The sequence below is a fragment of the Schistocerca serialis genome, chromosome 1 (assembly GCF_023864345.2).
Source record: "Schistocerca serialis cubense isolate TAMUIC-IGC-003099 chromosome 1, iqSchSeri2.2, whole genome shotgun sequence".
NCBI classification, from domain to species: Eukaryota; Metazoa; Arthropoda; class Insecta; order Orthoptera; family Acrididae; genus Schistocerca; species Schistocerca serialis.
In genome coordinates, this window is record NC_064638.1 from 36,016,199 (window position 1) to 36,030,750 (window position 14,552).

The following is a 14,552-nucleotide window of genomic DNA, read 5'->3' on the forward strand; positions in this document are numbered from 1 at the left end:
ACAACCACTCACAAGTGATGCAAAGGCCCATAACAGGTAATGTGGTACTGAAGCCATAAATCATGGACTGTGGAGCAATGGGAGAATGTCATTTGATCAGATGAGTCTTGTTCCTCACATCTGGCTGAGTTTATGTCCCAAGAGTGAACATGGTGGGGTTTGGCAGTGATTTTGGCAGCCGCATCATGGTATTTCATGGACCCCTTTGTTACTCTGCAGGGTCTCATTACTGTGACTGTTTTGGCCGATCAGGTCAATTCACTGGCGTTGTACCCCAATGATAATGCTATGTTATAAGGCAACATGGCCCCTGTGCACACAGCTCACATCACCCAGGATTAGTTTTATGAGTATGAGGATGAAATGTCGCATCTACCCTGGCCACACAATCATCAGATCTCAATATCATTGAGCCCTTGGAGAGGAGGATGCAAGTTCACTTTCCACCTCCATTACTAGTACTTCAAATTGTCACTATTTTGCAGGAAGAATAGTATAAAATTCTGTAGAAAACCATACAGCACGTGTACTTATCCATTCAAAGACAACTGGAAGCTGTTTTGAATTCAAATGGTTTTTATACACCATATTAGACATGGTGATGTTTTGCCTTTTTGCTGTTTCCATATTTATGTCTGCCACCTTTAGATATTGCTGCATCATTGACAATCATATGCCATTCTCATCATATTTGATGATTTGTCCATCTAATTTTCTTCAACAACTAGCCATCACAAATCTATCATGAATTCATTTACAGTTTGCTTTCAGGGTCATCCATGTGGTTGTGTTTCTTGGGATATGCCCACCATAACAGGTCATTCCCAAAAAAGTCCATTCATGTGAGGCACATGACTCTGTATTGTGATAAATCAGTGATAAGCTTAGTTAGTTCACATAATTTGCCAGTTTAGTTGGTGGTACAAACAACTTTGCTATTTTTTTTTCAATAGTCATATTGTCTCAGTATCTGAGGTTTGTCTCAAAATTAGCATTTTGTTGTTACATGTTCATTTCAAGGAGTCGATCATTTGCTGTCTCGTTCTACCTTTAGACTATTGAATTTCTACACTAAACAGTTTTGATTTCTCAATAGTCTTCTCACATGGCTTAGTGGTCCACTTTTATGAATATTTTTAAGTACAAGGCATATTCCAGAAAGTAAGTGCATTCAATTTTCATATTTTTTTAGAAAAAGTGTATTTGAAAAAAAAAAAAATACAGGTTATTGCTGATACACTTGTTGACTACTGTTCAACATAATCACCATCCCATTCATTGCATACAATGAGCCATGCCAGAAACTCCTTTATGCCCTTCTTGAAGAACTGTCCTGTCAACTCCTTCCCCCACTTCACGGAACCTGCAACTGCTCGTTGGCTGAAAATTTAATTCCACTGAAATGTACCTTCAGGGAAGTGAGAAGATTATGACCCAAAGGTGCCAAGTTACCGGAATATGGGAGGTGGTTCAAACCATACCACCAAAATGAGTCCAAGTGTGATTTGATGGGCAGGGCTGTGTGAGGAAAGGCGTTGTCATGCAGTAGGAACACTCCTCTCATCAGCATTTCCCTCCTTTTGGTCTCAATGCTTCTTTTGAGGTTTTCTTAGTGTCTCACAATATTGTTGTGCATTGGTGGTCTCTGCCAAAGGCAGGAATTCACCCAAAATGATACTGTTTCCATCCTAAAACACTGAGGTCATGATTTTTTTGCCCAAAATTGTGGTTTTGATTTTTTTTGACATATGGGAAATTGGTGTGATGCCACTGTGATGATTGTCTTTTTCTCTCAGGCATGTAATGAGCCACCTGTGTTTCATGTCCAGTCATAACAGCGTTCAGGAAATCCACACCTTCCGATTGAAGTCACTCAAGAAACTCACAGGTGCTACTGACCCGATTTTTGTTGTGCTTCTCCATCAGCTGTTTTGGGACCCATCTTGCACATAGTTTTTGGTATCCCAGCATTTCTGAGTCTCTCATATCAGAATGTTCTGGAGGGTTGTGGAAACATCACAGAAACTCCATCCACTGTCAGGGGTGCTATTCATTAACAGTTTGCTTGATTTTTTGCACCAACTCACCAGTCCTCTACTCCTCTGTTCATCATGAACATTTTTTCTCCCTCCATTAAACTCCCTAAACCACTTAAACACACTCGCTTTGTTCTCAAGACCTTCACAATGCACCACTTTGATTCACAAAAAAATTTCAGTAGGTATTATTACTTCTTTGAGTAAAAAGTGGATCTCAACACGTGGCTTGCACTTGGCGGGATTTCTTACTGCATGCAACTGGACAATACAACATGAGTTTACATACTATCGTGTTCCTGGGATGCTCTTCCTGGTCAGGGGCTCCCCCTTATACTGTCCAGTGTTGCCAATCCTCAAAGAAAAAACAAAAAAACACAGCCCATTATGGTGACAGTCACTTACTTTCTGAAGCTGCCTGATATAATAATTTCTAAGAGCCATCACACATATTTATGAATATCACCAAGTTCAACATTGTTCACAGTCAATAACAATTCTGGCAAGATCACCAAAGCACCCCGTAGATGATTAATAATACTGTGCAATATTTCTTGATCTGCAGTAATATTCAATGTGTAGGGCATAGATTGAGAGATCACATAATAATACTGAGAACATCAAAAACTTTTGACGTTCATGTGAATTGTGATACTAATGTGTGGGAAGAGACATTTCTGTTAATGTATCAACTGTAGGCCAGAAATGAAACTTATGATAATTTCACATTTATTTTTCTCAATAACAATCAGAAGCAACTCTTTTAAATTAGCAAAGAATAAAAGTATTACTTCCAAGCACTACTTTTTGCAAAGAATAAACAGGGCAGTTCACTGGTCACTTTCTCATACCCCCACATAGCCCCCGCCCCCAATTAAAGTGTGGAGCACCTGGGATGTAGGGGTATTTGAATTTGTCATCTGGCTCTTGCACTGACAACCTGTTATTGTGTCGGTACAAGCACAAGTGTGACAGTGTGACCAGCTGTTCTGTAGTCCTCTGATGTATTTTTGTTGACTCGTCAGTCCAACAGTGTGTAAGTTCATTTGAACCTCAGACTTTCTCATCGAAGGAGTGCTGTTGAGTGTCAGTGATTGTATGAGCTGTGCTGGCTTCAACCTTCCAGTGGGCACCTTGGTTCTTTTCCCATTTTGCAAGATGTCTGTAGTATAGGCATCACACCTCAGTAAGGCCCAGTATAAGGAGGATGTTGAGGAGCACGGACAGTGTGTACACATAGTATGATGTGCAAAAACTCCACCAATTCTTTGTGCACAAAGACCAGATTTTTGCTGTGGCAGGACCCAGGTTGCTGTCTCATCCTTGCCATGTGGTCATCAATCAACTGCAACAGTAGTGGTGGTGGTAGTGGAGCAGTTGTCAGATGGTTTGACAGAATTGTCAATGGCTTCCCGTAAACCATCTCCACAACCCATGCATCCGTACCTGCCTTATACGCAGCCTGTAAACCTAGAATTACTAGTGATAGCACCTCTGTCCAACTCTATCATTGACACATGAGGGATGCCTTCAGTGTTTTGTGCCACCTCCCCACAATTTTCAGTTCTAATGGTGCTGGAGCTCTCACAGTCTAGTCAGTTCACTGAACAGATTATATTAAAATTGTTGGCCCTGGTCTGTCATAATATGCAATGGGCATCTGAAATATGCTAGCCAATATGCAACGAATGCCTTTGCTATTGTCTTGGCTGCCATGTCTGTGACTGGTGGGGCCTCTGCCCACCTTGTCCACCATTCTACTGTCATGAGCAAGTATCTGTAACACTCTAAGGGTGGAAGTGCAGCCACTAAGTCAAAATGTACGTGACCAAACTTTGCTGGTGATACTGCAAAACTTCCACCCTGTGCAGGGGCATGTTGTTCTACTTTACAATGCTGACTTAAAAACAATCCTGGCATCTTTTTGGATCAATGGCCACACAAGCTGCTCACTTAGCAGCGTGGTAGTGGCATTTGCCCCCGGGTTCACTAGGATGCTGCCAAATGCCACTTTGTAGTATCACTGTATATTGTAGGGCCATGGCCTCTGTCATCAGCCATCACATCATGTCTTGACCTTCCTTCTTGGCACACCTATTTGCTCCACTCACTGTCCTGTGGGCCAGTCTGTCACTTGTGTTATGGCAAGGTCATCATAATTGAAGACACTGACTGAACTGCATACTCACACCAAATAGTCGACAGCTATGTTCTCTGCACCTGTGATATGCCTATGTCTGTGGTGAACTGGCTGACCAACTCCGTGTGCCGGTACTGCCATAGCGAATGTTTATCACTGATGTTGCAGAAGGCCAATATGATAGGTTTATGGTATGTCATTTGCTGGGCTTCAATGTAAGGGTGAAAATGTCTCACATTCTCATATGTCACTCACAACTCCCTACTGTAGCACTCCATTTTGTCTGCACATGATGTAGCTTCTTTAAAAAGAACCCTCAAAGGCTGCCAATGCCTGTTAACATCTTTGTGTACTGCTGCTCCAGCCTCTATCTGACTGGTATTTACCACAATATTCAATAGTGTGAATGGACATGGGCAAGTAATACTGCCTCTTCAATGCAGGCTTGTAATTGGCTGAAAGTGTTGCTAACTTCTGGTGTCCATTGCAATAATCGGTTGCACTCGGTGTTCTTACCAGCAACCGTGTTCGTTAATGTTGCCTGCATGGCAGCTGTTACCGGCAAATGACGGCAGTAAAAATTTACGATGCCTAAACCCCTCTTAGTTGCTTATATCCAGCTGGCTCCGGCAGATTAAGCAGTGTGGCTGTCTTTTCATGCAAAGGTCAAAACCCACTGGCCAAGACGTTATGACCTAGGAAAGTTACTTGATTTTGCACATGATGCAGTTGTCTTCAGTAAATACCACTCCATAGTTCTCATAGGTCTGGGCTGCATTTTTAAGACCAAATGGGATAAAGAAAAAGTCAAACAGGACAAAAGGCATAATCACTGCTGTCTTTGCCATGTCGCTATATACCTGTGGGTTCTGGTTGTAAGCTTTCTGACAATTCAACACTAGGAAGTCTTTTGCGTCTGCCAGAGCATAGTTAATATTAGGTATTGCATACTTTGGGGCCATTATTGTGCTTACTCTATGGTAATCACTGTGCGCCATCCTTCTTGCATGCCAGGTGTAAAGAGAATGCCCATGGGCTGTCTGATCTTTGTATACCACCAGTGTGGAGCGCCTCTTTGAACATCACCTTATTCTCAGCCAACAACTCTGAAGCTATTCTGCAAACATGTAGTGAAACAGGTCATGCTTATATAATGTATGGAATTATGCTTAATATTGCCTGGCTGCACAAGCCCTTGTGGTGTAGGCTGTTTACTTGCGTTATTGATTACTCTTAGCATGTAGATGTAGATTGTCCACATAAACTCTTTGAATTCCCTTTACTCTGAAGCTTAGTGTCTTGTTTATAAGGCAGGCATTTACCAACTCTACAGTCAATGCAAAGTGTGACAGGATATCAGCACCTAATGTAGGTTAGATGTCAGCCACCACAGAACTCCACTTATATTGAGTAGATAAACCACTGTCTGGCATCAGCTCTTTGAGCCCATACATGCTGATGCTGGAGGTGTTCACTGCCAGGAACTGTAAGAGTCTGTAACTCTAAGAGTTCCTCATCAGTGTACGGTGATTCTTGATAAGATGCCTTGGTACAATTCAGATCGTCTCCTCCAAGAACTATGGTGCATGTTTGTCACCTTCTGCTGTGGTGCGGGTGGTTGTTGCTGATGTAGATGCAATGGTAGTGAACTCTAGTATGACATATGCTCTATCAGCTGCATGTAGTAACTTATTCAGTGATTGTTTCTCACATGCTATTAACATCAACTGTACTTGAAGAAGAACCTGTTGTCATCAGATATGTAAGAGCAACTCATCAGATATTTTGCTAATGTCCACTATCGCAAGCCACTGCATCCAAAATTCCAACGGGTTTCTGTCCCTCCATTCTCCTGGTGGAACACTTGTGAAAGCCTCTGCTTAGATAACTCAGTGCAGCATACGACTGGCAAAGTCTTGAGTGGAAGGTGTGCTTGTTGGTGAGGCAGGTGCAGAATTACATTGGATACTATCATCACTGCCGTCTGATCCAAATCGCCAACTGACAGCATCAATTGTTCACTGTGTTCTGTGATCTTTTGTGCAAAAATGTTCTCCAAGATCACAAATCGTATGTCCTGTTGTGTGGGTGTAAACAGTGGTGCTCAAAATTGTAGATGTAGCATGGCCGAGACCAATGAACCAGCACTTGAAAAGTCTTTGGCGCAGCTGTACATTTATGGTGTGGCTGTGATTGCTGGAGCTTGTGATCTTATCTTGCCCATCTTGTCGTCATCTCTCAGGGTTGAAATTCTAAAACTTCAACCTCTTTACACAGCTGCCAGGTCTTATCATCAATGGTTTGTAAACAGCCATTTGTGCCTTCCATGTTTAACATATGTTATGCAAAAGAAGTTATTGTGACTTAAATTGTTCTTGTTTTCGGAATTACCAGTTATGTAGGCCAGAAATGAAACCCACTTATATTTATATATTTATATTTATTTTTCTCGAACACAGTCAGAAGTAACAGTTATAAAAGTCTTACTCCAAGATCTGCTATACTTGCAAGGAATAAGCAGTGTACTTCATTGGTCAGTTTCTCATTCCTGTACCATCAACACACAAATCTTTTTTTCGTTCAGCCACAATTGTCTCAACAAGTTCTTGTGAGTAATCTTTCATGCTCCTTGACCCAATTGTTTGTGGCGGCGGAAGATCTCTGACAGGAGAAAAGGAAGATCACAGCCCCGAGAGACAAGGAGAGCTAGTGTGCTCTGTACACTTGTAATGATTACATAAGTTATGTATATGATGCTTAGCAATAAATAGTGTGGAAATCGTATTTCTATGTTGTGTCACTACTCTGCTATCACACCTCTTGTACCCCTCCCCACAGAGGTGACCCCCAAATTTCTGCATTGCACCGTGGTTTTTCTGTCAAGTCGGAGATCTGCCACGCCGGTTATGCCATCAAGAATGCTGCCATTGCAAACAGTAAAACCTCACAGTTTCTTCAGCAATGTCGACAAACATTTCTCTGAAAGTGCTAGTGAATTTCACTAACATTCCGTGTGCAAAATTGCTAAATATCCACCAAGACTTGGATGATACTACAGTGCCAAACAACATTGTGACAATGCCTTCATGGTTCACCATGTCTTTGGACCAACCTTGCACTGACACCAATGCCATGCAGGAAACTGCTCCATGACAAGTGCCGAATTTACTGAGTTACTTCACTATAAACATTCCAGATTTGGTACCGGGTGAATCTATGCCTGGTACTTCAGACAAAAGTTCTACAGAGACTCACAACAAAACAATGGCCACTCACCTTCATAACAAATGTTAATCTAAGTGCCTTAACCTACGTGCCTTAGAACTTTCCAGTACTAATGATTATGAGCGTTGTGAAACTCACAGAACGATTTGAACCATTTGGATGCCTCCCACAGTGCTGTTATGGTTGAACAACAATGGTCCATACCATACGATTCTGTTGCTCTGTTTTGCCACCCATCTGCCAACAGACTGCAGGATGAAGAGGTACATCATATTTCAGTACCTGTTCATTCCAATTTTCCAAATCCAGTTCTGACCATTGTGACTAAACACGAGTTCCATGAGACAGACTATGACATCACTCGTATCCCAGCTGTACCGGACATCACAACCAACTTGCTTCTGGTCCAGCACCATGCTTTGCATGTGCATCACCCTCACTCAGCACCAAAACCAACTATGGACTCCGAGAACATGTTTTTCACAACCACACCTCAACAAGGTCAGATAGCACTGCCTCCCGGTTCAAGTGATGTCACATCCCTGTCCGCTGCATCACGAATGACTACACATTCACACAAACTCCATGAGACACTGCCTGTGGTGCTGGATAATAAATGGAGCATGCATTCCTTATTTACAGTGTCACGAACTCATGCACACTCACACATATATTTTCCGCCATCTCATACATCTGACATTGGGAATGTCATAGCTACTGCTTTGGCCAAGGAAGTACACTCACATACACAGCCATTCTTCAAACAACCACCCGAGTCCTATGCACATAGCTGCATGGCAGAGACACAACCTACACCTTGACAGGGATTGCCTCATCATACGTCTCCCTATGTCGATCTCCTGCCCATCTCGTGCACTGACGCTCCTGCACTGTGTATCACACACACCTCGCGACGGTGCCTTACAGTCAGGCCACTGAAGGCCATTATATTGACCACCACCATCCAAAACTACTGTTGTTCCACAAGCATTCTCACATGAAGTGGTTTGCCGGTGGCATCATTGGGGACAACAAGCAGTTTACCACTCTTCTTAACCACCTCGGAGACAGTGCGGACCTTATTAGTGACTTGCTTTTGGACATTCTGGCTTCTCACAAATATGAAACTGCCAAGACAATACTGCTATAATGATTAACGTGCACGCCTGAATAGCAGGCATATCTCGTCATCAACTTTGGGCAACAGCATGCCATCTTTGCTCTGGCACCGCCTGTGAGTTCTAAATGACCAACACTACTGCCTGACTGCATGCTGTGGTCACTCTGGCTCCTAAAACTGCCAGAAGAATAGCAGCCACATCTCATTATCAACTTTGGGCAACAGCATGCCGTCTTTGCTCTTCACTCCCTGTGAGTTCTAAATGACCAACACTACTGCCTGGCTGCATGCTGTGGTCATTTTGACTACTAAAACTGCCAGAGAACATCCAACAGCGATGCTAACACATGAGAAGGCACCTCTGGAGCTTAAACTCGCTTGCTGAATGCAGGCACTATCAAAACACTGGATTCTAATCAACAATCAACAGTGCTACACTGTAGTCGACATCCAGTACACCTGCACCGAAACTGATTTGCATGATCCCAGCCAAGTTGACCTGACATTGCATGCAGCCATGGACTGCCCGACAACTGCCACACTGACCCAAATTGGACTGCACCCCCTGCCACTACCACCCCAAGCGCCTTTCATCGCTCCAACATACAACAGTCTCCCACCATGACAGTTGAGGTTGTTACCCCACCAGCTGGCCACTGCCCCAGCTCTGTGTATGAACAAATGCCACACTGACCAACACACAGCAATACTACACCAGATTTGGGCAAGATGCACAGTGCTGTAGCTAACCTTGCCACTGCCCAAACTAGAATGGAGATTGGTGACCTGATGTAGCCATACCAGGCTGCTTTTCATTAACAAGACACCTCTGCACACCACAAAAAAACAGCACCAATACAGTGTTTCAATGGGCAGACAGTTCCCGACTATTCATCCATGTCAGGTGCTTGCACACATATTTTCTCGTTGATTCTGGGGTAATGTGAGCATTCTATCACCTGCTTTCGCACGTGCTGCAGTGTCGCTGTTGCTGCTGCAACTGTGCATGGCAAATGACATTGTAATCACAGTTGTTGGAACTGCACACACCACACTCGACCTCAGAACAGATATGCAAATGCCTTGGACACACCCAGTGGAAGAGACAGTTGAACCAGTCCTGGGACACACTTTCATCTGGCACTACAAATTACTTCCAGATTTAAATCATGTCCTCCTATTATGACAGAAGAGCCAGCAGCCGATCCGAGGTGTAGTCAGCAATACACTATCCACTGGCACAATAATGCCCTCAGTCACACTGCTGTCTCTCAACACACCAATCAACCTTAAGCTACAAAGCGAAGCACTTAAAGGCAGCCAGATACTGATCAACAACAAACATCTGTGGAGACAAATTGCGGACGCCACCACATCATTACATGCAGCTCAACAGCATATCAATGATACTTGTCATCCCGACACCAATGACTACCATGGCATCGTTACTATGGACACTTCTCAGTTCAGTGAAGTGTCCCCCCACTCAAGTGTGTTCTTGACACAGTGCTGTGGGACATTAACAACGATGGCAAATCTCTTCATGCCCTGCCTCCTGGACTTGCTCCACACTCCCCCACTAGATCACATACAATGTGTGCCACATGGGGCAGTACAGTCCACCACATTACAACCACACCAGGCCCCCATGCCATTGCTATCCCTGTCGGTTACCTCCCTACCAACTTAAAGCAGCTAAAGCTGTGGTGGATGAACTTTTGCGAGCCATCAGACACAGTGCTTGGGCCTCCTAAATTAAACTTGTTCCTAGAAAGAATGGTACTTGGACTCTGTGCGGTGACTACATTTAGCTCAAGGCCTGTATAATCATTAACAGCTACCCTATTCCAAACATGCATCGTTTTAACCACATCTTGGCAGGGCAAAAATTTTCTGCGTCATTGATTGCAATGTTACATATCTGAAAATTCTGATGGCGGCCGAAGACGTATCAGAAACTGCAATAATGACACTATTCAGTTGCTCTAAGTTCCTCTATATGCTGTATGAATTAAAAAACGTGGCACAGATGTGCTAAAGATTTATTGATAGCATACTGTTCGTTTGGCCTTTTTGTTACACCTGTCTAGATGATTTCAAAATCGTTTTGCAAAACGAGCAAGACAACAACCACCTGCGTATCATTCTTGATAAACTGGCCTTTCACAGGGTCATGATAAATAATGACAAGTGCCAAACTTGGCAACCTCATGTGAAATTTGTCAAACACCTGCAAGAGGTCCGAGCAGATGTAATTTCGATGTATTGCTCATGCGCTGCCTGCGATATGCAAGGTTTCTGACCAGAGAGCAGTGTTGACTGCAGTAGGAACTGTGTAGCTGTAGCAGTAAGTTGTTGCTAGTCTGCGCTGGTCTGGAGTCTGCTTTGGTCTGGTCTGGTGTGTCATGTTGGATGGCCCGGTCGCAGTGCAGCGATGCCGGAGCCTGAGTATTATTGTACAAGGTAAAAAGCAGCCTCGCGCATATGTAGTAATGTTATCTCAAGTTGCATGTAAATGTTTTAAAACTCTCGTAATAATAATCTTCTTCATAAAAAGTAACTTTTAACAACCATTCATTTCAATTTAAAGAATTTACTAATTTCTCCCATCCATGATCATCCCGATTATTGCAATAGAAAAATCAGTTGCTTTCTTTCATAAATGACAGATAGGTCGGCCAGCATTGCACAGAGCTGTGCCGGAAAAATTTATTGTAAGAGCAGATATATCCGGTGACTTCATTGAAGTAAGAATTTTTCTTTTTTTTATTCAGAATGATCTTTCAGGGCCATGACGCAGCACTGCTGTCGTCCAAAATTTACCAGGTTAAATTCACAGTGAGTTATTGAAAAGTCATAAGTGAGCGACAATTTAATTGAGAGGTTTAGGAATTTTTCTGTTGTGAGGTTACGCTAAATGTGAATGAATTTTGAGCTTAGATTAAATCAGAAAGAATTTTGTGTGGAGGTTAATGTGAGAAAGAATTTTGTGGGGAGGTTACACTGTGAAAGAATTTTGTTTTGAGGTTACACTAAATTAGAATAATTATTCATAATATTTATTTTATATTATTGTGGGGAGGTTGCACACCATGTTGACGCATCTCGAGTGCATCCTATTTCTGAGAAATCTGACCACATATGCCTCCTCTCACCTCCCAACAACTACCAAGAACTGCATAGGTTTTTGGGGGGTTATAAATTTCTACAGGAACCAGTTGCCACAGGCTCCTGAGATTTAACTACCACTCACACAAGCATTGCACGGCAAGAATACATCTGGTAAATGATGCCTCAATTGGACACCAAAAATGCAGACATTCTTTGACAAAATAAAAGAACATCTGTTACAGGCCACAATCCTTGCCCACCCATCACTCAATGCACATCTAATTATTGCATCCAATGATAGAAATCACATGATTGAGGCTGCTTCATAGCAAGAAGACTTGGAAACACACAGCCACCCAGGTTTTTCTTGTGCAGACTTACCAACACCCGGAAAAAATAGTCCACATTTGATCATGAACTACTAGCTGCATATGAAGTTGTTCGTCACTTTCAAGATGGCATTATGGCAGATGCATTCCGTAACATGTATGTCAATTTTGCACCCAGGAGATTCTGCCACCTAGATTTCGTAGCACAGTTCACTACCAAAGTACGATAGATCAACGGCGCTGACAGTATTGTGGTGTACTGTCTTTCCTGTATCGCAGCTGGATTTCGATAGGATCACAGACATACAAGTGATTTCCTCAGCTTGTTTAACATACCAGACACTCGACTCCAATCGTAACAACGCATGCTACTCGATGTGACCAAACCAGTCTGATGTGACGTTTCAAATGGACGGGTCCATCCAGTAGTCCTAGAGCCATATCACATGATAATTTTTGATCTTCTCCACAACCTTGCACATATGGGTGTATGTACTACCATAAGCATCACAGTACTGTTTGTCTGGTCTAACATTTAAAAAGATTGTGCCATGTCAGCCAGGACTTGCATTCCGTGCCAGCAGGTAAAAACTAGTTGCCACGCACAGCCCATTTTGGTAAATTCCCAATTCCAAAGGGGCACATCCACATTGACACTGTAGGGCCACTCCCCAAATTTCATGGTTACCATTAGACTCTGTCAATGATAGATCATGTGACACGATGGGTGGTGGCCATTCCCATTTCCAATATATCAGCACAGATAGTAGCAAAAACTTTTGTCAGCAGTTGGAGTGCCAGATTCAGCTTCCCAGTCTCTTTAATGTCAGCCCAGAGTATGCAGCTCGAATCCCAACTGTTCAGTGACTTATTCCACCTATGCGGATGCCACCAGTACCACACAACCGTCTACCACCGCCAATCCCACGGGCTTGTGGAATGGTGGCAACCTGCTCTCATGTTCAACTCAGAACTGTGGGTGGAGGCCCATCCATGGGTTCTCCTGGGAATTCGCATGGCACAAAAGATGACCTTGAAGAGTCGCTCTCCTAAATCCTATATGGCGAGTACCTTGCCCTACATAATAATAATAATAATAATAATAATAATAATAATATTGTCATTCGGCCATTACAGCAATAGACAACGTCATATACATACTAAAATACAATTAATAGTTTAAAAGAAACAACAGGTTTCTTGTTAACATTATAGTATTATATTACAGTTGATAAATTCTCTTATGTCATAGAATGGGTGGAGGACTAGCCAGTCATGAATTGTTTGTTTGAATAATTGTTCAGGTAATTCTTGAACAGATTGAGGAAGATTATTAAATAATTTGTACCCCATGATTTCGTAGCTGTTGAGTGACTTTGACAATCTGTGGTAAGGAATATAGAGGCACCTATTCCTTCTTGTATTGTGGTTGTGTACATTTTCTCTGGTTTTTGTTTCTGGTAATTTCTTCTTCGTATAAATTAGAACATAGTATATGTACAAGTTTATAACAGTCATGATTTTCTGTTCACAGAACAATGGTTTACAGTGTGCCTTATATGCAGAACCAGTAATTATCCTAATAGCTTTTTTTTTTTTTGCAGTATTAATATGTCATGTACACAGCTAGAGTTCCCCCACAAAATAATTCCATATGTTATTATACTTTGAAAGAATGAAAAATAGGACATATTTTTCAGGAACACAATCCATAAGTCGCCTTAACAGGTAAATAACTCTTGACAATTTACCACTAATATATTGTACATGTTGACCCCAAGATAATTTATCATCAATGTATACCCCCAAAAATTTGACATAGTGCATGAAATAGTCCAAAAAGACCAGGACTTACTCACGTGTGCACACATATACAAAACATACGTGTGCCTCCCCCAAAAAAATCAGATGACACAACCAATTGTTATTCATACGAACCTGGCCACATGTTCTCATGTGATGACATGTACAGACACAGCAAAACCCACCCTACAATCGTCGTTTACAGGGCCATACCGAGTGTTGAAATGCAACACAAACACTTTTGAAATCAAAATTCCTGGAAAACAAATAACAGTGTTTGTGAACCAGCTTAAACTGGCATGGACTTTAGTGGCTCTGACACAACAGACATGCCTCAGCCCACCGCCTCCTATGCAATTATTGACTATTATGCCAAAATTCTGAAGGTAAAGTAGTAGTATTAGTTTACTACCTTTTCTTAATAGTGTTTTATCAGTAAATAAAGAATTGTTTACACTGTGCGCCAGCCACCATATTGCTATTCTAAACTGATGGCTTCACTGACGTCAATCATACTGTATACGGTTTTGTCAGTAGAATAATGTATGTTGTGTGTGCTCTGTACGCTTGAAACGATTGGGCGAGTTTCGTGAATTGTGCTTAGCAAGAAACAGTGTGTCACTATTCTGCTATCACACCTCAGGTACCCCATTCCACATTTTCATCGACATGTTTTTCCTGCTTGCAACAAACTAGAGCAAATATCTCAACACCAGCGTCTTTACGGCACAGAATTCCAAACCACAATCTTATTGACAATATAACACATTATTTTTGAGCATTCTATG

The 14,552-nt window shown here is 42.2% G+C and overlaps 1 protein-coding gene across 2 annotated transcripts in view; it reads right to left on the minus strand.

The window, feature by feature from the left end:
• Positions 1 to 14,337, minus strand: part of LOC126461210 (uncharacterized) — a 168,190-nt gene extending 153,853 nt beyond the window's left edge. Inside the window, exon 1 of one of the 2 annotated variants that reach the window (XM_050095978.1) lies at positions 14,177 to 14,337. Coding sequence is in view for 1 of the 2 variants with exons in the window: in XM_050095979.1 (XP_049951936.1) it covers positions 13,900 to 13,917 (18 nt within the window). In the remaining variant the exon portion in view is untranslated. Of the gene's footprint in view, positions 1 to 13,899; positions 13,942 to 14,176 lie in introns of those variants that run through there. The other variant, XM_050095979.1, reaches the window with a different exon arrangement.
• Between the last annotated feature and the right edge of the window lie 215 nt (positions 14,338 to 14,552).